This window comes from Apiospora marii, assembly GCF_038362585.1.
Source record: "Apiospora marii strain CBS 49790 chromosome Unknown utg000006l_segment0_segment0, whole genome shotgun sequence".
Taxonomy (NCBI): domain Eukaryota; kingdom Fungi; phylum Ascomycota; class Sordariomycetes; order Amphisphaeriales; family Apiosporaceae; genus Apiospora; species Apiospora marii.
Genome location: NW_027117378.1, coordinates 1 through 23,402, shown reverse-complemented (window position 1 = coordinate 23,402; position 23,402 = coordinate 1). Strand labels below are relative to the sequence as shown.

At 55.7% G+C, this 23,402-nt stretch overlaps 11 protein-coding genes across 11 annotated transcripts; 7 read left to right on the top strand and 4 right to left on the bottom strand.

Moving 5' to 3' along the window:
• Positions 1-650: 650 nt before the first annotated feature.
• Positions 651-1,625, top strand: PG985_009775 (uncharacterized protein; the record flags this gene model as incomplete). The annotated part of the gene is made up of 1 exon (XM_066829543.1): positions 651-1,625. The coding sequence occupies one exon, from the start codon at positions 651-653 to the stop codon at positions 1,623-1,625; it is 975 nt and encodes a 324-aa protein (XP_066681933.1).
• A 202-nt stretch (positions 1,626-1,827) lies between these two features.
• On the bottom strand, positions 1,828-3,113 carry PG985_009774 (uncharacterized protein; the record flags this gene model as incomplete). The annotated part of the gene is made up of 2 exons (XM_066829542.1): positions 1,828-2,996; positions 3,026-3,113. The coding sequence occupies 2 exons, from the start codon at positions 3,111-3,113 to the stop codon at positions 1,828-1,830; spliced, it is 1,257 nt and encodes a 418-aa protein (XP_066681932.1).
• Positions 3,114-3,639: 526 nt separating this feature from the next.
• On the top strand, positions 3,640-5,597 carry PG985_009773 (uncharacterized protein; the record flags this gene model as incomplete). Its single annotated transcript, XM_066829541.1, has 7 exons — positions 3,640-3,975; positions 4,034-4,312; positions 4,366-4,507; positions 4,571-4,902; positions 4,965-5,270; positions 5,331-5,415; positions 5,473-5,597. The coding sequence occupies 7 exons, from the start codon at positions 3,640-3,642 to the stop codon at positions 5,595-5,597; spliced, it is 1,605 nt and encodes a 534-aa protein (XP_066681931.1).
• A 538-nt stretch (positions 5,598-6,135) lies between these two features.
• Positions 6,136-7,938, top strand: PG985_009772 (uncharacterized protein; the record flags this gene model as incomplete). Its single annotated transcript, XM_066829540.1, has 4 exons — positions 6,136-6,267; positions 6,328-6,456; positions 6,533-7,231; positions 7,297-7,938. The coding sequence occupies 4 exons, from the start codon at positions 6,136-6,138 to the stop codon at positions 7,936-7,938; spliced, it is 1,602 nt and encodes a 533-aa protein (XP_066681930.1).
• A 723-nt stretch (positions 7,939-8,661) lies between these two features.
• PG985_009771 (uncharacterized protein) lies at positions 8,662-9,096 on the top strand (the record flags this gene model as incomplete). Its single annotated transcript, XM_066829539.1, has 1 exon — positions 8,662-9,096. One exon carries the CDS (start codon positions 8,662-8,664, stop codon positions 9,094-9,096), a length of 435 nt encoding a protein of 144 aa, XP_066681929.1.
• Positions 9,097-10,294: 1,198 nt separating this feature from the next.
• On the top strand, positions 10,295-10,492 carry PG985_009770 (uncharacterized protein; the record flags this gene model as incomplete). Its single annotated transcript, XM_066829538.1, has 1 exon — positions 10,295-10,492. The coding sequence occupies one exon, from the start codon at positions 10,295-10,297 to the stop codon at positions 10,490-10,492; it is 198 nt and encodes a 65-aa protein (XP_066681928.1).
• Positions 10,493-11,373: 881 nt separating this feature from the next.
• On the bottom strand, positions 11,374-12,076 carry PG985_009769 (uncharacterized protein; the record flags this gene model as incomplete). The annotated part of the gene is made up of 2 exons (XM_066829537.1): positions 11,374-11,738; positions 11,845-12,076. 2 exons carry the CDS (start codon positions 12,074-12,076, stop codon positions 11,374-11,376), a joined length of 597 nt encoding a protein of 198 aa, XP_066681927.1.
• Positions 12,077-13,311: 1,235 nt separating this feature from the next.
• PG985_009768 (uncharacterized protein) lies at positions 13,312-14,976 on the bottom strand (the record flags this gene model as incomplete). The annotated part of the gene is made up of 1 exon (XM_066829536.1): positions 13,312-14,976. The coding sequence occupies one exon, from the start codon at positions 14,974-14,976 to the stop codon at positions 13,312-13,314; it is 1,665 nt and encodes a 554-aa protein (XP_066681926.1).
• A 259-nt stretch (positions 14,977-15,235) lies between these two features.
• On the bottom strand, positions 15,236-15,970 carry PG985_009767 (uncharacterized protein; the record flags this gene model as incomplete). The annotated part of the gene is made up of 3 exons (XM_066829535.1): positions 15,236-15,315; positions 15,383-15,535; positions 15,610-15,970. 3 exons carry the CDS (start codon positions 15,968-15,970, stop codon positions 15,236-15,238), a joined length of 594 nt encoding a protein of 197 aa, XP_066681925.1.
• A 2,296-nt stretch (positions 15,971-18,266) lies between these two features.
• On the top strand, positions 18,267-22,327 carry PG985_009766 (uncharacterized protein; the record flags this gene model as incomplete). Its single annotated transcript, XM_066829534.1, has 3 exons — positions 18,267-20,373; positions 20,428-20,799; positions 20,859-22,327. The coding sequence occupies 3 exons, from the start codon at positions 18,267-18,269 to the stop codon at positions 22,325-22,327; spliced, it is 3,948 nt and encodes a 1,315-aa protein (XP_066681924.1).
• Positions 22,328-22,346: 19 nt separating this feature from the next.
• PG985_009765 (uncharacterized protein) lies at positions 22,347-22,958 on the top strand (the record flags this gene model as incomplete). The annotated part of the gene is made up of 1 exon (XM_066829533.1): positions 22,347-22,958. One exon carries the CDS (start codon positions 22,347-22,349, stop codon positions 22,956-22,958), a length of 612 nt encoding a protein of 203 aa, XP_066681923.1.
• Positions 22,959-23,402: the final 444 nt, after the last annotated feature.

Below are 23,402 nucleotides of genomic sequence, written 5' to 3'. Positions count from 1 at the left end.
GGAACAACTCACTCGGAACACTGGAGTCTTGCTTCTTCCGGGATCCGTGCATTGGCGTTTTCTGACTGACGGTGATATCAAGATCGTCATGTGGGAAACTCATTTGGTCCACGCTATCGGAATCATCCTCGCCTACCACTTTCTTGCCAAAACTTCTGCGTCAAGACTGCTCTATCAAGGAAGCGAGATGCCAGACCCGGATGCCAGACCTGTGGGATGCTGTAGCATAGTATCAGATAGCTAGATGCAGCCCTGATACAAAGCCTTATAGGGAAGACTGAGCGTAGTCGTGGTGGTAAGCGAATAGTATGCTAACAAGCTGCTTTGTCATCGCCAATTCCCATTGGGGCTGACTCAGTTTCCAGTGCATGCACAACAAAGACATGATGCTGACGGTGGTTTCGGACTTTGGCGTCGCTTAGCGCGTCAACCAAAACTGCTCGCTCATTGGATAGACAACCGGACAAGTCTGCTTGTCCGATCGCCGGGTTTAGTGACTAAACTCCATGGCGTACACGGCGGTTACAGTAATCCCCTGTTTTCTATGTATATAGCAGTATTCGAAACATGAAAATATCAGACCAGTTTGATTCGTTTATTGAAGAGCTTGTCATCTACATCCATACGAGCAACACTCTTCCCCTTCCAAAATGGGCTTCATCTACAGCCAACTGGTCGAAACCCGACATCTGCCGTACCCCGAAGGCAGCCAGGCTGGCAAGACGGTCGTCATTACCGGCAGCAACACCGGCCTGGGCAAAGAAGCAGCCCGCCACTTTGCCCGCTTGGGCGTCAGCCGGATCATCCTCGCCGTCCGGAACGTTGAGAGTGGCAAGGCCGCCAAGTGGGACATCCTTGAGACCACAAAGGCCAGCACCGACATCCAAGTGTGGCGGCTCGACATGGCCAGCTACCCCAGCGTGAAATCTTTTGCCGCCCGCATCGAGGCCGATCTGGACCGCGTCGACATGTTCATCGCCAACGCCGGCCTGGCCAAGACGGCATGGTCGACGGCAGAGGACAACGAGACCCAGATCACCGTTAACGTCATCTCCACCATGCTGCTGGCGGCTTTGGTGCTGCCCAAGCTCAAGCAGGTGGCCGCCACGTTCGGGATTCGCCCCACGCTGACGCTGACGAGCTCGGGGGCCCACGCACACACGCAATTCCCGCATGGCCAACACGCCGACGTTTTCGCGACCCTCAACGACAAGGACTTTGCCGAGGCGCACTGGAACGAGCAGTACGCAGTCTCCAAGCTGCTGACCATCTTCCACGTGCGCAGCCTTGCCGAGAAGCGGCCTGCCCCAGAATACCCCGTCACCATCAACCTAGCCAGCCCGGGGTTGTGCGAGTCGGGCCTCTCCCGCGACGCCCAGGGGATGCAGGCCCTCGTGTTCGGCGCCATGAAGCTCGTGCTGGCCCGAACCACCGAGCAGGGTAGCCGGACCATCTTCCACGCCGCCACCCAAGGTCCCGAGACACATGGTCAGTACATGAATGACTGCCGTATCGGCGAGCCCTCGGAGACAGTCACCAAAGGGAAGGAGCTGCAGGACCGGCTGTGGGAGGAGTTGGTGGTGAAGCTCGAGAAGATCCAGCCGGGCGTCACAAAGAATTTTTAGGCCGGGGTAGTTACTGATGATCTCTTGTTCGGCGTTTGGTGTATCTTGTATTGGGTTTCGGGGATGGCGACACAATTTCTCTGTGTGTAGAATGGCTGCAGTTCAATATCATAATTCCACATCAGTAACTCCAGCTCAACTGATGGTCCATGATAAAACGAATGTGTGCCTCTATTTTCCGCTCATGACAACACCTAGATCATCATGGGTTTCGCAGAAAAGGGGCGCCGGCTCTGACCATGTCACTCCACGAGATGGTGGTGGAGCAATCCAATGCTGCCCAAAAGGATACCAGTGCTTCCTGGACGTGTTCCCCGTACTCCGTGGAGAAACCTGCGAATGCCGGAAGATCGACAAGCCATTTCGCACGTTCTATGCCCCTGAGTTCGAGGCAGGCAACCATCAATGGCAGATCCGTGCATCGGACGTGCTGGCCAGTGGCAACGAAGGTCATCTCCAGCTGCGTCAAGATGGCCGACGCCAACATCTGGGCAACACCACCATCGTCGGTGCCAAAAGGCTGCCGAAGACGATGAAGGATGAGAAGCATGGCCAGGCGCATGACCTGAGCCTGGCAGAGCATGTGGGCCACATCGGTACCGCCAAAGCTGGTGTTGAACTGGCTCGGCATCTTGGGCTGCCCCTGCCGCACAGACAACTCCAAGCTGTCCACCTCCTCTTGAAAACCTCCCGACTCGATTGCTGCTGGATGTGCTAGCTGGCTACTGATGTCGCAGATGTCGTAGAACAGAGGCAGCAGAGTGGCGCAGAGGCCAACATGACGATCGGCATACGCCTGGACCGGGGGCCGGAAGCGCAGAGTGGGCACTTCACAGTTGAAGAGGCAGGCGCGCAGCTCCCACATGACCATACAGCTCAAGAAGACCCCAGGTATCGATTGCGTCGGCGAATCTTTCTGGCTGCTGCTGCTCACGGTGGCGTAGATGGGTTCGATGAGGCCCAATGTCCGGCGGCAGATAGCCAGCACGTCGTGGAGCCGCAGCCGCATGGCAAACGTCGAGAGCATGGCGCCGAGGATGAGGCAATCTGTCATGGTCGGCAGGTCTGTGATCTCGAGAGAGGCCAAGTTCGCCAGCGCCGACGAAGCGTGCCGAAAGCAGGTACTTACACGGTCTCCCACACCCACGTCAGCATCGTCGCCTGCCCACGAGATGGCGCAGACCAAGAACCCATCCAGCAAGGTTGCTCTCGACAAGACAAGGCGTGGGATGACTTGCTGGCGCACCGCCTCGCTAAAGCTGGAGCCCCCCGAGAAGGTGTCCAAGAGCTGGTTCTGCGTGAAGAAGCGCTCGACTAGGTGCTGGTCTTTGCTCGACACCCCATCCGCGAACCCCAAAGCCGAGACCAAGCCTGAAACGGTTGGTGGTTCAACGGTGAACGGTTTCCGGATCCCGTCTGCTCGCTTAAGGTCCCGCACCCCAGGCCTGCGACCCGGTCTGCGTTCGTGTCTGGCCGTCTTGCCGCCATGGCCCAGTCGGAGGCAGCGGTCACACTGGGTTGCATCCCGGCGCCAATCGCAGCGCTCTTTGATGGTGTGGCATCGGTCGCAGGCTCGCGGTGCCTGGCCAGCGTCGATGTACCGTGCCGGAATTGGTTGTTTTGTTCTTCTGGCGATGGTGGTAGCCGCACTGTTTGGAGACGGGAATGGAAGTATTGGACTGTTGCTGATGACCAATCATTGGAGCAACCATTGCCCGACCGATCGATTTGCTCTGCTTGCATCAATGTGGGACCGGCCGGTTTCTGATTCGCTCGACCGGGATATTGCCGGCTGTTAGTCTTGTAAAGCAGCTCTCGTCGCTGATTGGCCCATACGAGATGTAAGGCACTCCTGAGCATTCATCCTGGTTGCTGCTATGAGCAACGATGACAGAGGATGTGAGATGAATATGTGTATAAAGACCGCTGATACATCCGGCAATAACTTGATGTCTTGCAAGTCTCGATAAACAAGCACACTGATACTTAATTCATCATCCATCTCAGCATCATCATGGCCCCAGCTCACTTTGCCCCTGCCCACGTTGAGGACTGGCAAGCAAAAGTGGCCAAGAAGCGGCTCTCTCGCCAGAAGTCCATCCCTGAAGCATGGACTCTGCCCCAAGCGGTTCTGGACCTGTTGCCAGAGCTGTCCGACTTCCCGGCGACCAGGCTTGACCTCATAACCAGAGACATTCCCCGGCTCCCCGGAATTTTGACCGAGAGAGAGCTTGACATCACCGAGTCCCACGACGTTTCCAGTCTTCTTGCAGGTCTTGCCTCGGGGTCGTTTACGTCTGTCGAGGTGATGTCGGCGTTCTCGAAACGGGCAGCGATTGCACACCAGCTGGTAAGATCATCCACCGTTTTCTATTCGAGCCGTCTGATTTGCTAATGTTGTGCATCAGACGAACTGCTTGACCGAGACTCTCTTTACCCAGGCCGAAAAGAGGGCACGATATCTAGATGACCTGCGAAGCAAGGGTGGTCCCCTTGGTCCCCTTGGTCCCCTGCATGGGTTGCCGATCAGTCTCAAAGACACGTACCAGGTCGAGGGGACCCAAGCCTGCATCGGTGCTGTTACTCTCCTGGACAAAACGTCGACGGAAAACTCGGCGATGGTGGACCTTCTGCTCGACCTCGGGGCGGTTCTCTACGTCAAGACGAATGTGTCCCAGGTCTTGATGGTAGGTTATGTGCATGTTACCCCCTGGCCCCGAAGAAACTGACAGGAAATCAGACAATCGAATCGGATAACAATGTCTTTGGTCGAACCTTGAACCCCTGGAACACCAGCCTCACAGCTGGCGGGTCCAGCGGCGGGGAAGGGGCTCTGGTCGCCTTTCGAGGGTCGCCACTCGGGATTGGCACCGATCTCGCAGGTAAGTTGGCAAGCTGATCAAGACTTCAGTCGTGGGATACAGTTATGCTGACCAGGACCACAGGCTCTGTGCGGATACCGTCACTCTGCTGCGGAACATACGGCTTCAAACCATCATCCAGGCGACTACCCTACGAGCGACAGGTGATGCCCCTTAATGTCGGCATGGGTGCCATCGTACCATCAGCAGGCGCGCTCGCCAACGAAATGTCGGCGTTGCAGATCTTCATGCGGGCTGTTATTGATGCCAACCCATTTGCTTACGATGCGACGGCCATTGACGTGCCCTGGCGCCGGATCCAGGAGCAGCCTCGACCAAAGCTCAGGTTGGGGCTTCTACCCGAAGACCCACTATTCCCTCTGCATCCTCCTGTTCGAGAGACTCTCATGAATGCGGTGCAAATCTTGAAGTCCCACGGGCATGAGGTGGTGCAGCTTGAGGCGGCCGACTGCTCGAGCTGGACCAAACCCCCGCAACCATCATCGCGTCCGGGGGCGAGCCGGCCGTACCCTCGATGGCCATGTTTGCCGATTACGATGCCCGCATCGACTGGGACTTCGTTGCTCCAGAGGTGCCATCCATGGACAAGCTCGAAGTGTTCGGCGCCTTGCAGAACCAGAGGGCGGGCATTGCCGAGTGCTGGCGGAAGCTGTGGGCCAAGCACAAGCTCGATGCCATCGTGGCACCCTCGGCCCAGAGTACGGTGATGCAGCACGACCACCAGGGCTGGCCGGCGTACTCGATGTTTCTGAATGTCTTTGATGTAAGCTGCGTCATTACTGGTATCTCATCCTTGGTACTGTGGACTAACGCGACATGATAGTACCCTGCATGCATCATTCCTTTCGGAAAGGCGACACGCAGTGATGTGGACTTCACCGCCGATTCGGGTCACGGAACCCCTGAGTGTAAGTGAGACAACGACTCTTGTGTACAGACTCGCAACCTGACAAGACCTTTTTCAGACAAACCAAAAGTTGTGGAGGGGGCGCCGTGTTCGATCCAGGTGTTTACCAGCGGGATGAGGGATGAAGAGTGTCTGGCGGTGGCCGCCGTTATCGACGCTTGTCTGAAGGACACTGCTCATTGATCATGTCACCGAGTGGCTGTTACAATTGCTGTATTTAGGTTCTCGGAGGCTAGACTTTGTAGCTGTTTGGTTGATGGTTTCGCAACCGAACTAATTTCCGCCTTCTCCAATCCACTCTAGTTCCGGGAATATTCTAGTGCCCCGGAACGAAACATCCGCGTGTCCGTCCGCGCCATGGTCCCCCCTTGGCCCCTTGGCCCCTCTTGACTCGCGTCGGGCCGGCTTGGGACGCCCAACTGCAGGTTTAGAGTTCCAATGAACCACCAAGGCCATCCACTATTTCTCAGAGATTTGATGCCAAGGAAGTTTATTTCCAGCTTTCCTCTTGTTGCCGTGTATTCTCTACAGTATTGCCGGTCTGCCTCCTCTCTCCATCTTTCCTCGCCAAGTCCATCATGACGACTCCCTCTGAAGGGGATTCCGGCCTGTGCCCGTTCCAATAACAGAACCAGCAAAAGGAAGCGATCACGGTCCATTGGATCAAGTTGTTTGAACCGGCGTGTCAGCCACGAACTCTGTCTTTTGTCCACCCCGCAGAATGGGTGAGGGGCCTCTGCTGCGGCGGGGCAAGCGAGGAGACATTCTGCCCTTCCGAGCCCCGAACCGGTATCCCAGGACGAGATTCAACAACATCGTCGTCCTGCTGGCCTGCACTCTGTTCACGGCGGCGGTAAGCCTGACATGGCTGCCTCTGTGATGAAGCCACCACATTAACCTCGCACTCGTGCAGACTCAGGGCTACGCGGGCAGTCTGATGGGCGCCCTCAACATCCTGCCCCAGTACCGCGACTACTTTCAGCTGACCAATTCCCTCCGCTCCTTGAATGTGGCCATCAACTACATTGGCGGATCGCTGGCGGTGGGCGTTCCCTGTGGTTCTTTGTTTCCTCTTCCAAATGCACTGCTGGCATCCGAGCTGACGCTTTTCACCCCAGTGCCTCTGCTGGACCTGGGTGACCGACACGTACGGCCGGCGGGTCGGGCTCTTTTGGGCGGCCGCCATTACCGTCTTCGCGGCGATCCTGCAGGCGGCCTCGGTCCACATTGCCATGTTCTGCCTGTCGCGGGTGCTCATCGGCTTCGGCAACGTCGCCTCGGTCATCACGGGCGCCGCCTACCTGGCCGAGACGCTGCCGTGGGAGCAGCGGGCCTGGGGGCTCGCCCTGTTTGACGACTTCTTCTACGTCGGCGCCCTCGTCGCCGCGGGCGCCACCTTGGCAACCTTCCGGATTCCGGGCTCCTGGGCCTGGCGCCTGCCCGCGCTGCTGCAGTGCGTCTGGGGCGGCGTCTGCATCGCCCTGTTGCCCTGGATGCCCGAGAGCCCGCGCTGGCTGATCGACCAGGGCCGCGGGCGGGAGGCGCTCGTGGTGCTGGCCCGCATCAACGCCAACGGCGACGTGCGCGACGACCTGGTGCGCCTGCAGTTCCGCCAGATCTTCCAGACGATCGAGTACGAGCGCAACCCGATGCGCTACGGCGAGATGCTGGCCAACCGCGGCGCCCGCAAGCGGCTCATCATCACCGCCACCTGCGCCCTCTTCTCCATGCTGACGGGCAACGTCATCGTCATGTACTACCTCGGCGACGTCCTCACCCACGCCGGCATCCACAGCCAGGAACTCCAGCTTGTCATGGTTAGTCTTTTTGTCTGGGCGGCATGCATAGATTGGATAAAGGCGACAGAGCTAACATAATCTAGAACGTCGGCATCAACGCCACCTCGCTGGTCATTTCCATCATCGGGTCCCTGTACGTCGACAAGCGCGGCGTCAAGTCGGCGACGCTTATCAGCACGGGCGGCTGCGCCGTCTCGCTGTTCGCGCTGGGCACCCTGTCCAAGTTCAACGACCACACCGACACCACGGCCGACGACTACGCCGCCATCGCCTGCACCTTTTTATTTTCCGCCTGCTACGCCTTCGGCTGGGTCCCCATCCTGTTCCTGCTGCCGGCCGAGATGCTGTACTTCCGCATACGCGCCTTGGGCATGAGCATGTTCAGCCTGGTCGTCTGCGTGACGGGCATCTGGGCCAACTTTGTCATGCCCCTCGCCCTGCAGCGCCTCGGTTGGCACCTCTGGGTCCTCAACGGCGGCTGGAACCTGCTGTTCTTTGTCTTTGTCTGGTGGTACTGGATCGAGATCCGCGGCAAGACCCTCGAGGAGATCGATGCCCTCTTTGACGGCGGCAAGCGGTCCCAGGCGCCCGAAGTGGCTGAGGTTCTCGCCGGCCGCGCCGACGCCAATTGGAAGGAGAAGCTGAGCACGTGGATGAGCCACCGTTTTGGGCGGTCGGAGGGCCCGCCGTCCAGCGATGGCAGGGTTGGGGGGCAGTACCATTGACATGTGGATTTAATACATCAGACTGCGATGTTCGCATTATTAGGGATGGCTGTAGGCTATATTTCTCCTTCTTTTATAACCATCTTGTGATATTGGGCATCTTGAATGGCATTGTTCAAGATCCCATGACGAGGGTGGTACTGCTAGTCAAATGCCCACGTAGCGGGTGCAAAAGAGCGATTCGATTGAGAGCAAGGTCAATCAGCTTCTAGGCAACTTGGGCTTCGTCACCTGACCATTGAATTGATCAACAGGAGTTGCAAAAGGCATTGCACTGGCAGCACAGGTGATTGATTGCCTCGTTTTGTGAGATCAGTATCGAATTGTAGTCCCGACTTACACACGGTGTCAGGAACATCTCTCGATTGTGTATTCGTATTGGCGGTAAGGATCAGTTGCCGACTCGTGTCCGCTGCCACAGGTACGGACCAGGACAACCCGCCCCCAATCATCAGAACCTCAAAGCAGCACATTGCAACGCTCGTGGCTGCGACCAGCCCGGGGGACGAAAAGCATCACAGAAATCAGGCAAGAAGCACAAGTGTGACCAAGGCAGCAAACGCATTGACCGGCATCAACAATGGCGCCAGTCGCTCGGCATCATGCGGGATTCATATAGTCAGAGAAAGATCAATCGGCGCCTCTGAGATGGACCCCCTTTCTTTGCCAGCGGTTGCATCCACGCGCATTCAATGATAAATCCACCAATAGCATTGGTCCAAAATGCGACTTAGCAGCATCTTCCTGCCCGTGGCTCTTCTCTTGATGCCCTTCACGGTGGAGGCTGCCACTTGCAAAGTCCTGCTGTACGAGAAGGAGAACTGCCGCGGCAAGCCCAGCCACACCTGCGCGGACTTGGCGGAAGGAGGGTGCTGCCACAAGGCGGGCAAGAAGTACAAGTCGGGCAAGATTGACAACAACGAGTCGGGCGACAACCTCAAACTCCACACCCACACCGCGTGCGGCGGCATCCCCGTGGCCCAGAGCACCGGCTGCGCGAGCATGAAGAAGAGGCTCGTTGAGGGTGCGGAGGTCTTTGTCGTGGTCAACCCGCCGCGCCAGAGCGGGGCCGACGACAGCAGCGGGGGGAATGGGACCAGCCTTGGCCCGGAGAGAATGATCGGGGTCGGCCGCGCATTCTTGGAGCAGGGTGAATAAGTATGTGTCAATGCATAGGAGACTTGAGAGTCGTGAGGATTATCCAGATCATTTGGAGATCCTCTAGGAGCGCGAGGACCATATTGGGTATGTCTTCTCGGAAGCTGTGCTGAGGATTCAAGGGGCGTGGCGTGATTGATTGGTCTGCCAAACTCAATCCAGGCATGCGAACATGCATTTTGCTGTCATCGGATAGCTACTTTAGCGGGCACAATCTACATCAGAGTACAGAATGGCAATGCGACGGCTAGCAATCTATTATGCATAGAACGGGTGTTGCTTTCAGCTACGAGATGCCGGTTCAGACCTTGGTAATCACCACCAGTAGCTCTTTTAGCACCTAGTTTGCTTTCGTCCATGTCTTCTTCGACAACTGAGCCAAGAGACGGCTGCAAAAAGACTGTGATGTTGATCGACGCCCTGAACGCTGTCCCGGACCAGTTGATGTAAAGCAAGGTCAACGTCATGAGTCGATCTGCATCCATCGTATTCATTCACAAGTTGCTGGAGTTGTCGGGACTAACACGGAGTACCTGCTGCCGTTTCGCATTCTTGCGACTGCAATGTTCGGGTTGTCACAGCATATTCTCAACCCCGGCAGACAACTGGAATACCAACCCAAGAAAGAAGCGACGCATTCCCAAAATCGGTATCAATTACTGTGCCAGCTGCCTTGCATATGCGTCTTGTTTCGGGTTGACTTCTGTCGTGTTTTGGTGTTGGCACCTTGCAGTGAAATTGGCCTGTGGCGGGCGGACGGGCCTGTCAAATTTGGCCTGTGCTGACCGATGGGCCTGGACATTTGCCCCGGACAAAATGCAAGCTCCAGGCACCAGGTTGCCTCTTAGCAACGTCGAATCAATACTGGAAGCAATGCATCCTCAGCCACAATCTTTTTTGCCGGAACCAGAGAACCTATATTATATTGCACGGGCTTGAAAATGCCGATTACTTCGACTTATGGGGGCAGCACCAAGCCCGAGACCTACATGCATCTATTGCGCAGCTCTGAAGATGGCACTCCATCCATCTGCATGGACGACAGTTGGTTGGGGAATTCGAGGCGTTCAGGTTGTCTGGTTAAACTTGGGGGCAAGAGACTTGCTTCAGATCAACGAGAGCGACTGCTGTGAAGCAAGCGATCTTCTCCTTCATTGATGAATGACGATGGAACTTGGTGTTGGGAGATGCGTCATCAATGTCGTCCTGTGAGAAGCCCCTTGTCGGAGATTACATCCCCGTCGTCCTCAACGTGGCCGGCCGCATCCCCGAGGACAAGGCGGTGCCCTACCTGTGCGGTCTGCGGTATAACAACCAGATCGACCTCGTCATCACCAGCCTCTCGGTCGCCGACGCCAACGACGCCGCCGCCCGGGCCATGTGCATTGCAATCTGACCTGCGCAATTGACGAGGACTTGATCGCGCCCGGCTCAGTGGAACTACAGGGATGATAGGGCTGAGGTATTGGCGGATGGCGGGGGGGCTGGAACGGCTGCACCACCCCGCTGAAGTGACTGTGGAAAGCTTGATACAACTCAATTCTACAATCTGATAGACAGATCTAGAGAGGCTTCGCAAGACATGTTTTGGCATGGCAGCCATGCTTCAATTGCAAGAGAGTCGAGGTGCGCCACTTGAGCTGGCCGACCGCAATGGTTCCTCGGAGCTATTTTGCACAAGTCTTTCAAGGAACGTTTCTTGGTAAGTTCCGGCCATTGTGGCCGCTCTGCTTCTGGCTTCTGGCCTCTCTTTACCGACACTGCCGCCTCCATTTAGCCAAACTCAACGGGTTATGTCATGGCGGTCTCGGGCAACCAAAAAGAATGATGTACATGTTGAGTTCGCTGGCAAAACTGTCTCAAAGCTTGTGGCCACAGTTCTCTGTATTCATTGAGGACCCGAAAGTGTTTCAACAGTAGCGTCATTCATACTTCAGTGCTCCGAGTGGAATCAGCTCTGCCACCAGCTGCCCAAATGGAATTATCATGTCTATAGAGCTGGGCTAAGATTTATTTGCGATGAGTACTGTGGGCTTGAAGTTGGCTGGCTATACTGTCCAGTCCCTGTACTTGTGCTGCAAATGTTGTCGCAATCGCTGTAACAGTAAGCAGGGGAGCTTTGATATAGCCTCAATGGTAGGAAACGTTTACAGTAAGACTGTCTGCAGGATAGGTCATGACGACAGCTTTATTTGGCAACTACCTAGTATCTAATCACCTCCCCTTACTACACATCGACTCCCCTCTAGCGCAGCTGTGGCATTAGCACAAGAGAGCTCAAGCGTCCTTCTCGCCGCCGGTGCCGCAGCCCTTCCACTCGTCCGAGGCGCCACAGTAGTAGTGGCTGGGGTCGGTGCCGCTGGGGGCGAAGGTGACGTAGCCGGTCCAAGTGCCGCCGTGCGTGAGCTTGAGGCAGCTGACGCCGCACTCCTTCTCGTCGAGGCCGTTGATGAAGTTTTTGACGGCGCCCTGGATCGTGTTCCACTGCGCCGTCGTGTCGCAGTTGCGCCCCGTCGCGTGGAACTCGATGTTGACCTGGTCGTAGGCCGTCACGTGCGACGAGCAGTCGTTGCTGTCGGAGCCGCCCTTGACCAGCGACACCGCCGACAGGGCCAAGCCGCTCAGAGAGGAACCGGCGCCGACTATACCGAGGCAGAAATCTGCATTGTTATCAAGAGGTGAGCTTTGGCAGTCCCGCATGTAGTAGCTAAGACTCAAGGCGAAGGGGGCGCAATCAGCTTTACTTACTGGCGTTGTTGAGGTTCCTCCAGCAGTAGTCGACGTTCCTACGCTTCTCGAGCTGGGAGACGTCGGTGGTGTTGGAGTCTTGCGACAAGGTCTCATAGTCGTCCAGGTTGACGTGGTGAACCATGTCGGGAAGGAATTTGCCCGAGGGCGCGTGAACCCTCTTGATGTGCGGTGAAGCAAAGACGCAGTAGCTCATCAAAGAGCTCATGAAGAGGGTCTGTAGAGCAAGCATGGTGTCTTGGTAGAGATGATGTAGATGATGCTTCGTGGGATAGATTTCTTGCGATGTGATGAGACGAGATGGGAGTGTCTGGGATTGGCGATTGATGAGATGTCTCTTGGTGTCTGTAAAAGTTTCTTCTCAAGTCGGGAAGCTGGACCTTTATATACGTATTAGACTACTCTTAAGCCGTAGCCCCGTTGGCATTCAGCTCCCAGGTGGCACGCCGAAAAGTGCCATCGTGGGCTGCGAGCTTCACGATGGGGTTCAGGATTGAGAAGACAAGGGGCTGCGTATTCCTTGGCAGAGGAGCGGATCTATGAAAAGTTCGGTTTACTACGACAGTCTCTCTAGCACTTGACGTCGGTGTGAGCAGTTGCTGCGCCACTTGTAGATCCGGCTGGAGGTTGAGCACGGGCCTTGGGACTTTTACTATTCGGGATAATACTGGAGGAGTGGTCGGGTCCGCATGGCCACAATTACGCACAATCTCCTTAAGCTGCAGCCAGTCGGGGCGCTTCCTGCTATTCGCTAAAAATATAGATGGCGGATACGGCGTATGGCAGCCAGGAAGGGTCGTAGAAACGGCGGGCCCCCTCTGACCCATTTCAGCCTTGGCGAGTGCCGACGTGCCTCGCGCAGGTCGAGGGCTGCCATTTACGAGTTCCATTCGGATTCACATTCTAGTTAGCCCTCATCCAGCTGCAGGCCATCGTCGTCGAATATCCAACCACGGCGCTTATGTTGGGGACTGCCAGGGTTACAGGTGGTGAGGCACTTTTCCGCATTGGGGCACTCTGCTAGATCCACAGCAGGCACACCCATCCCATCCGAAGTGCATACCAACTTTTCTTCTTTATTTAGTCTTTTCGTAGGTCCGGGAACCAGCCTCGACGTTAGTGTTGGGGTGGTACCACTAGAGGTCGATCCCGCAATTCTGCTAGTGTACCTAGGTCCACAAGGAATGGGTCGTCGACGCCAGCAATGAGACAGCTACGCGCGAGGGGCACAGCATAGACGTCGCGGGAACTCTTCCGTGTTGGTACAACCGGACGGGTCCGGGGTCGTCAGTTCTGCCGGTCTATCCTCACGACCATCGAGCTCATGCGATGGGATCACTTGCTTTCAGGACTTTGGGACAAGGCAGTGCTTCCAAGTGTTGGACGCTCGACTAGTTGATAGAAGTGGTTCGATGCCATCATGATTACCAAGCATCCGAGGTTTCACGATGCCCACCGACGTTCTATCTAGAGGTCACTGTCCTCGTCGCTCGAGTCGGGAACGACGTTTCGTGGCCCGAAATTATAATCCCGGCAAGTGTCTATGTCTCTCTCCCTTTGAGCCGCCCGTTCCCGCGCGCGCGACCAAAACCCTGTCCGCCACGCCATGCTATACTCCACCTTGCGCACCCCCGCGGCGCCCAGCGCCTCTCGAATACTGTTTCCCGGATCGAACAGCCCAAACGAAATCTCCTGGTCCCTCGCTTTGTCATACCCATGATACCCATACGGCGGCCCCCCATGCTCCGGATCGACATCTTGGTAGTAACTCTCGTGATCGGGGCGATTCTGGCTGTCCATCATGGCGTCCACGTCGCAGCTCACGCGCGCGAGGTGGGGGAACCGTTGTTTGTGAGCCTTGGCGGCGGCGAGGCCCTCGAGGGCGCGCGCGAATCGCTCGGGGCGCATTTCCTCTGCGCAGCCGACGACGGAAAGAGACCGGATGCTGTCCGGCAAGGCCCGGACCACCAGTTGCTGCCATTCGTCGTTAGAGATGGGGCTGCAGATAGTGCGCCATTGTAACGTCAAGTCCTGCAGAGTGGTGAAGCCGGCGAAGGAGGCCGCCAGTCTGCTGCTATCGGCGGCTGTCGTGTCGTTGTGATCCTTGGTCTTTGCCAGTTGGAGATCAAGAGACTGCAGGGAGTGCCGGCAGGAATCCAGGGCTCGAATCACCCCGAGCGGCTTCAGTAAAGTCTTTGGCCGCCCATTTCGGGGACCAACGCCGCTTTCCACGTACACGAGTCCGCAAAGAGTGGGACAAGCCGCAACGATCTGCTGCAGCTCCTCTTCCTCGAGCCAGGCGGTCGTGAGCTGGAGCACTTGAAGTCGGTCTAGGGAAGGCCGTGGTTGCAGGTGCCCAAGTATGGTGGCGGGCTCGATACAAGCGTCGACCGCCAACATCCGCAAGCCTTTGGACAGGGCGATGACCCTCGCCGTCAGCTTGCCTAGGCCGTTGGGTTCCGCGGACCATTTGTATCCTCCGGGATCGGCGCACACATGGATGCTCTTAAGCGGCAGCTCCTCGGCCTGCTCGAGGCAAGAGGGAACACGGTCGCTCGAGTCGTCGGCGCATTCGCCCAGGCTGAGGTGGGTCAGGGATGGAAACGTGGTGATGAGTTTCGCAATGAAGTCGACCTTGGCAATCTCGTTGGTTTCGTTGGATTCGGACAATCCCATGAAGGCTCGCAGGTGGGCTGCCTCGGGCATGGCCAAGCTCCGGCGCCAGAGTTTTGGCATCTTCTGCATATGGCCGTGGCCCAACGAAAGCGCCTTCACCTCGCGGACCAGGTGAGATGGCGTTTTCATCGTCGCCACGGCTCCGATGAAGCGGAAGAGGTGCGTGTATCGGAAGGCGTACTGGTAATTGGGACTAAAGCCGCCCATGCACATATGGTGAAGGACCGACTGGGCGGGCCCGCGCAAGGCCCTCGAGACTAGGGACAGGGACCGCAGATCCTGCGTGTCGGCCAAGTACCTTTCCTCGTGCATCCAGTGGCTGTCGTGACCGGGAAAGGTGACGGGTGCGCATAAGGCACCCTCCCAGCGGCAGTGCTCACAGAACTGCGCGACAACGAGGTGCACAACCTCAATCGGCAGGCGGTGCAAGAAGGGCGCCACGGAGTTGTCAGCCATGGCGGTTACAGGAGCGTGGTCGATGTAGTTGGGAATGGTTGAAGAGGGTGCTTAAGTTCGAGTGAGAGAAGGCGCATAGGCTTATGAGTAATGAGAAGGAGAAGTATCACTCGAATTGAGCGCATTAATATAGCTAGGCAGAGAGAGAGGGACATTAGATTAGATAAATGCACCTGCCCATTCGAAGCGGGGGCAAGGTACCCGTACTTAGTCCCCACTTGTTCTTATTAGGTACGAATTTACATGACCACTATAGTCATTACGACGCCTTATCCAACCAGCTATCGGCAGGATATGGCACATACCCTCGGTACCAAATCAGAGCATTATTGTACACAGCTATAGCGTCGAAGTAAAGTCAGTGGCCTTATCACTCAATAAAGGAATGGGCTTAGCAGAAACGTACTCATAGCATACATTGCGAACGCCTCGGCACCTGTATGTCCAGTGTATACTTCCTTGTCTTTTTCAAAAGATAGTTGTTTACCATTGGCTAGGTCCTTCATACAGCCCGGGTGGATGTCGGAAACCTTCCCTCTCGTATAGCAGAACAAGTCCTCTAAAGGCGTACGTGTAGCGAGTAAGCATCCGAAATTGTTGGTAAGTGAGTAGGTGTGCACATTTTGAACTTACTGAGCTTATATTCAGCACCTGCTAATGCGTATGCATGCATTGCCTCATGGAGCAGAGTGGTGACCAGGAAGCTTCCAATCCACCGCACCATATGTCTGCTGTCCTTGCTTTTCTCAGGGTCGTACTCGCCGTCCTTCGCCATCAGCGTCGAAATGGAAGCCTGTTGGGCCGCTGTGGCCTTGGATCCAATAGGCACGTGAAGATCGCCATAGTGGATATTGGCCGCAATGGCCTTCCTCTCGAATATCTCCCAGCGGTTGAACGCGTGAGGGCAGAACATCATCACCTCATTGAGAAGCTTCGGCTCACCGGCTGGCCCATAGATGTATGCCCTCATTGCTTTGGTTGGGACGTCGTACATTTTCTTTTTAGTCGAACCGTCGCCACATATGCCCTTCTTTTCAACCCAGACCTCTCCGTCCTCACGGCTTGGTCCGTATTTACGTTGTATTATCCACACCCCATCGTCTTCCGCTAAATGAAATATTAGCATGAAATAGAAAAAGAGTGTCTGCATGAATATATGTGATAGGAAGAGCAAGAGAATCAAGAGTGTGGCCGAGACTTACTAATACGTGGTTCGCCAGGGTGACCTATACCGCGTGGAATCTCGAGTTAGCTTCGCTGTCTTCATAGGTGGGAGAGTCCTAGATCGTACTTTCTTCCCACGTTCGGCCCTCACTATCTTTTGTATCATAGAGTCCCTTCTCGGTGCAGAGCACGTGAATGTGTCGATCGCCTGACTTCTGGCCTGCTTGGTATTCTTTATACTTTGCTAGAACAGCCTTCGCCGCGCCTTGAAGCTGCAGTCAGTTATGGATTCACAGGACGAGACGCGCTGCGCTCACCTCTAGTGTACTTGAGTCTTTTCATCCCTTCCGCATTTTTCTTTTGCTCGTTGGGACCAAAATACATCTTAGAAACAATGGCATTGTAGGCGGCCCAGGCATTGTGTTCATCAAAGGTCCGGGATTCGCGAGGGATCTTTTCTGGCTTCAGTACTCCAGAGTGGTCATCTTGGTACAGGCCGAAGATGAGGTCAAGATGCTGAACCATGTTTTCCATCTAAAGATGACGTTTCAGACTCGAATATGTATGGGTATGGGGAGAGGAACATCTTACAATGTATACTGCATCTCTCCAAGCAATTTCCAGTAGAGGCCTAAATTGACGATGGTCGCAGACAATTCCGACGTTTCCGTTTTCGTCGATAACACCGCGTCTGCGAATTGACTGACCATTAAGAGCATCCTCGAATGCCACGGCACCCACCGTGTCATTTGCCAAGACGGAACCTGAGCGTAGTCAGCACTACCAACGCGAGCATGGAATATATCAAGCAATTCATGCCGTGGCAGACAACTCACCATCATAGTCAAGGCCGCCAAGAGGGAAGCTGAATGACGCCGGCACCAAGAAACAAGAGAGGATCAGCGCCTGCAGCCCTGTACGCAAGTGGTTATGCCGCATATTGACATTAGGGTATTGTTCGAAATGGCAACCAGCGTTGGAATGGACATTGAAGATAATCCAAAAGTAGCCAGAAACATTGCCCTACACTTGAAGAGGCATGCTATCTTCTATGTAAGTAAGTCAGACCGCTCTATCCTATCGGTTGATACGTGACCTTCAAAGTCAAAGAAGTACCTGCCGGGGTGGTCGAAATCGAAAAAGGCCCAGCCCGACACAACTGGAGCCAGTGAAAAGCTCTTACCTCGGTATGCCGTGTCCTGCAAGGGCTAGATCGTACAATGTGAGGCGCGGAAAATCAAATGCCAGGGTTCATCTCCTCCACGGATGCACTCCCAACCGAGACAGACTCTCACTCACTGTGATCTAGATTGTGATGCAAATTTCATTTTTCATGCCGCTTGATAGGTTTGCTCCACAATCCAACCGCTTCATATGGTCGTTGGTGGCCTAGCCGCCCAGAAAACCCAGGATGCCGAGCTGTGCCGCGCCGATGGCACGATATGCCACGCTGCGCCGTACAGTTGCGCCGCATGCGCCGTGCTCGGGTGGAGAAACACATTTGCCTTATCGTTGGCGCCATGCCACTTGGGGATGTTCAATCGCCTCCCTAGATTGTATCGATTCCGGGAGAAGTCTAGCGGAACTCGGTCAAAACTGAGTTGGGAACGGGCCGTTTAAATCTTGGGGTCCTTGGTTGTCGATGCTAGATGATGACTGGATAAAACCCAGATTTGTGGGGTGAACTGCCCACTCCCTATGCAACATCCGGATCCCCGTTGTCTCCAACCGCGGTCCGATACCCAACTAAATTCCCAAAATGAAATGAGCAGAAAAACTTGGGACACCGGGATGTGTGTGATTGCATTGTAGCCTGATGGTAGCCTGGGAGATGCAGGCGGAAACAGCGTTTAGTCATAGTCATACAGGGATGAAGTTCGAGGCTCTGGTGTCATGTGCAAATTCGGAGAGCTCTCATGGATACCACTGAACCAACATCATAGTTGCTGCATTGTTACGTGCAGCCGCATGATAGGATATCAATATATATGGCCCGAATGGTTGGATTTGATCTCAACTGATACTCATTGGTTCCGGTATTGTTGTTTTCTAAACTTGCAGTCTCCCCATTCGGAATCGGAGTGCTAGTCATACATTTCAATAGGTACATTGATACCCAAGCCATCATGGCATCGTCGGGGCTGCGGGCGCTCGGGGCAGCGGCGTCATGCGCTTTGCTGCTCCTCCTTCACCAGCCCAGCCTCACTTATGCCGAGACCACCACCGCCACTACCTCTTTCTTTTCCGAGCTGAGTCCTTGTCCGGCCAGTTGTGGTACCGCACTCCCTCGAGACTGGACCGTCTACCCTTCCGCATCGCGGCTGTCCTTCTGCCCAGAGCCGATGCTCTTTGATCTGAATCTATACAACCCCGTCAACGGCAGCTGCAATGTTCGCGCTTGCACTGTCGGAAGTGGGCCTGTCAACACCAAAGGCACAAGGAGAGAGACGTCTGATGACGGTGATGATTCCAAAGCCTGCTCTACTTCTGTATCTCCAACTACGGCAGCTCTTGAGTTCGGCCGGCGTGGCCCAACAGCAGACGCCAGAAACGCTATTGGTGCCCTGAACCATGTGCAAGAATACTTGGACTCTTCCACGGACTGCACCAAGAGAATCATGCTAGGCGCCTCCAACGGTACCATTGTCGGCGTGTATGCAGGTAGCGCCTTGAGCAAGATGGCGGCGCAGGCCGTCATCCAGGAAATCCAGAGCCAGTCCCAACTCGGCGCTTCTGCAGCCAGTATGATGGCCGTACAGCTTTGCGGCGCGTCGAGAGACCGACACCACGTCCTGGGCGCCGCCGTATCACTCAACGGCGATATCGCCGCAGTTCAAGCCACTCTCGCCGCCTGGAACAACGGGACCTGCGCGGGGGGCTTCGACAAGGTAGAGACGCTGTCCCCGGTCGAGATCATGGAGACGCCGCAACACAGAAGAAATGCCACCGCCTCGCTGACGAGCTCAAATTCGACAACACGTCATCACCAACCTGATTCTCTGAGAACTTCCGGTCACCTTTTGGCCCGGGCGTCGGGCTACTGCACGACCCAGACAGTGGAGGACGGCGACTCGTGCTGGTCACTGGCCAACGCCTGTGGCATCTCGCTGGATGAGTTCTACAAGTTCACCCCGGAGGACAGGTGTTCCACTCTCCAGAAGGGCCAAAAGGTCTGCTGCGACAAAGGCTCTCTCAAGCCGCTTCCCCAAGACAACGGCACTTGCTATACGCACACCGTTGAAGCGGGCGACAACTGCTACGACATTGGTCTGCCCTGGACCCTCAGCATGCAAGATGTCGCAGACTTGAACGACAAGAAGACCTGGGGCTGGAGCGGCTGCGGAAACCTGCCCGTCGGCCTACAGATCTGCCTCAGCGAGGGCTACCCCCCGGCGCCGGCCGAGCTCTCCAACGCCGTCTGCGGCCCCCAGAAGCCCGGCACCAAGTTCGACGGACCCGTGACCGACACCGAAGCCCTGGCCAACCTGAACCCGTGCCCTCTCAACTCCTGTTGCAACATATGGGGGCAGTGCGGCATTGACGACAGCTTTTGCACCGTGTCGACGGGGCCGACCGAGAACCCCGGCACCTCCCAGGCCGGTGTCTTTGGCTGCATCTCCAACTGCGGCACCGACATCGTCGGCAATGATTCGCCCCCGGCCCAGTTCCAGCGCGTGGGCTACTACGAGACTTACAACTGGGGACGCGAGTGCCTGCACCAGCGGGCGGCGGGGTCCAACACCCTCGGCTACACCCACATGCACTGGGCCTTTGGCAGCGTCGACATGGACATGAACATTTTCATCGATGACCAGTACGGGCAGTGGAAGGATTTCATGGCCCTTAAGGACACCAAGAAAATTGCATCCTTTGGCGGCTGGGGATTCTCGACCGAGGTGGCAACCTATGCCGTGTTGCGTGCGGCCATGGCGCCAGAACGCCGGGAAAGCTTCATTGCCAATCTGGTCGCTTTCGTTCAAAAGTCGGGCGTGGATGGGATTGACTTTGATTGGGAGTACCCCGGAGCCCCCGATATCCCGGGAATCCCTGCTGGTCAACCAACGGACCCCAGTAACTACTTGGCCACCCTCAAGGGTTTGCGAAAGGCCCTGCCGGATCATATCTCCATCTCCATCGCCGCTCCCGCCTCCTTCTGGTACCTCAGACCCTTTCCAATTAAAGAAATTTCAGAGGTGGTCGACTACATTGTTTTCATGTCGTACGACTTGCACGGTATGTGGCCCTTCAATCCTTCAAGCGCAGAATGACACTAACATACATCACCAGGTCAATGGGACTACGGGAGTACTTGGGCATCCCAGGGCTGTGCGGCCGGCAACTGCCTACGCAGCCACGTCAACCAAACTGAGGTTCTTTTGGGGCTGTCCATGATCACCAAAGCTGGCGTGTCGTCCACCAAAATCATGGTTGGCGAGTCCAGCTACGGGCGGTCTTTCAACATGGCCACCGCCGGCTGCACTGGGCCGGCGTGTCTCTATACAGGCAGCAGTAGCCAGTCCGATGCCACACCCGGTCGCTGTACCAACACCGGTGGCTACCTGGCAAATGCCGAGATCAACGAGATCATGGCGGATAAGTCACGATCTGTGCAGTCCTGGCACGACGACGAAACAGCATCCGATTACATGGTCTATGACGGTAAGCAACCAAGCACACCCTAGTGTCTCGTATGACAATCGCTAACAGGACCCTCCAAGATCTCCAATGGGTCGCATACATGTCGGCAGAGACGAAAGAGGCCAGGCGCGAGAAGTGGAAGAAGCTCAACTTCCTCGGCACAATTGACTGGGCCACAGACTTACAGGAGTTCAGCTCGGCAGACAGCCTGGGACCTTCGGGCGACTTCGACCAGGACACTTGTGTCAAAGTCTTTGACAACATGATCTGGGACTGGGTCAACCCGGCCGTCGCCGCCCCGGTGAACTGCACAAATCTGCTGCAACCGTCGCCGCTGCCGTCCGTTGTGACGCTCACGGCGTTTACTACCATCACCTTTGTTTCGGGAGGCCAAATTAGCACGACGGACATCTCGACCGCCTTCCCGGTGTCTGAGGTCAACTTCCAGCCTTTCACCGTGGGCGACGCCGATGTGGTCGATGGATCGGTCCTGGTGTACCACCCCGTCCCGCGAGTAACGGCAGATCCCATCGCACTTCACGTCCCTCCTGGCTGGACTGTGACTGCCGCGGGAGGCAAGCCCGGCGAGACGCCTCCCTCCGCCACCACCATCGGTTTGCCGCATGAACAGCCCGGCGGTGGCGTCAGCAGCACGACGACGACCTCATCTGACGCTGCAGGGTTTCTTCTCATCCCTTGGTTGCCGACGGTCAGTTATCCACTGCCGCCCATGGTCACGCCCAAGATCGTCGCCCCAACAAGCCTGCCTGCGGATGACAGGCGCCCAGTCCCTGCTCCTCCGTTATCCAATGTCAAGGATTGTACCGGGGCCGGCTGTGGTCGTGGAGATGACTGCGTGGGCGACGAATGCAGCCGGGGCGGTGACTGTATCGGACCAGATTGCACGATCGGTGGCCAGTGTCGGGGACCCGCTTGTGTGCGAGGCGGGCAGTGCATAGGAGACAAGTGTACCCAGGGCGGAGGCTGCGAGGGTGATGGCTGTGTTGAAGGAGGAGGATGCTCTGGCCCGTCGTGCAGTCAAGGCGGCGGCTGCAAGGGATCTGGCTGCAACAAGGGCGGTGACTGCGTCAAGACGCCCCTTCAAGACTGCGGGTCGGGCGGTTGCACCGGCCCCAACTGCGGCTGTGTCGGCATGTGGTGCGCCAACCGCATCACCATTAGCGTGTTGCCGCCGCCGCCAACGAGCGGACCATCTCCCCCCCAAGGCCAGGCCGACCTGCCTGACGGGCTGCCCAACCCTGCCCACCTGCGGGCCCGGCGGCTGCGACAAGCCCTGCAATCTGCAGCAGTGCCCACCCGGCCGCATGCCCACGGCGCCCCGGTGTACCACGCAGGTGGCGGCGCGCGACTGCACCGAGATGGTGAGCAGTACGGCCGTGCAGACGATACCCACCACCAGTTGGTCTACCACAACCCGGACTCGCTGCGGCACCACCATGGGCTGCGACGGTCGGGACCAGACGACGACGACCACCGTGACCACAAGCAACGAGCCGGTTCCCACCGTTCAGCTCATAGAGTATTTTGATTTCGAAGAGGTGGACGACATGTCGCAGTCTGACTACGACGCCATGGTAGCCGAGTTCGATGAGTGGCTGGAGATGGTAGAAGAGATTCCGGAACCCGAGCCGGAGCCGGAGCCGGAGCCAGAACCGCAACCCGAACCAGAACCGGAAGCGCCGCACGAGCCTGACGCCGTCTGTCGCATGTGGGATGCGTACGCAGCGTGGCAGTTCCAGATCATCATGGACGGATGGGGAGACGAAGCCAAGCTGCACAAGGAGGAAAACGGCTGCGGCGCCATTGCTGTCTGGAATTGGCAGTCGGCGAGCGAAAAAGACAACGTCCCCTTCGACAACGTCGTTTTTTCGCTTCCCTTTTGGATGAAGGCGGGCTGCGTTGAGCGCGCCATCGTCTCTGCCGGCGGTCCCAAGATCGAGTGTGAAAAGATGGGTGCCGTCGATGCCCCTTCCCAGCGTCGCCGTCGCCACCACGACAAAGCGGCTGTATTGGCAAAGATGCGACTTGTTCAGAAGCCCCGCCCTCTCACCGCTGAGGAGATGGAGAGGATGGAACGAGTGTACGGCCCGGCCCCGGATGTCGTGCCGCAATATAAGGTGATGCATTGGAACACCACGGGATTAATAAGTTCGAAATAATTATATTTTAAATATTAAAATAAAATATATTTATAATTTTATTTTTAATTTAATTTATTTATTTATATTATAATTATAATTAGTTTATATATATAAATAATTATATAAATTAATTTTAATTTTATAAATAATTAATTATTATATATATTAAAATATTAATTTAATATTAATTATTAATAATAATTAATAAATATTATTTATTTAAATTTTAAAATTAACGCTATTTATTATAAATATTAATTAAATTTTGATAATAAATAAATTATTTGTTTTATAAAGGACATTAATTTATTATTTATATTAAAAAGAAAATTTATATAAAATTTATTACTTAGCTTTTAAAATAAACGCCGTTTATTATAAATATTTAGGGTTAGGGTTAGGGTTAGGGTTAGGGTTAGGGTTAGGGTTAGGGTTAGGGTTAGGGTTAGGGTTAGGGTTAGG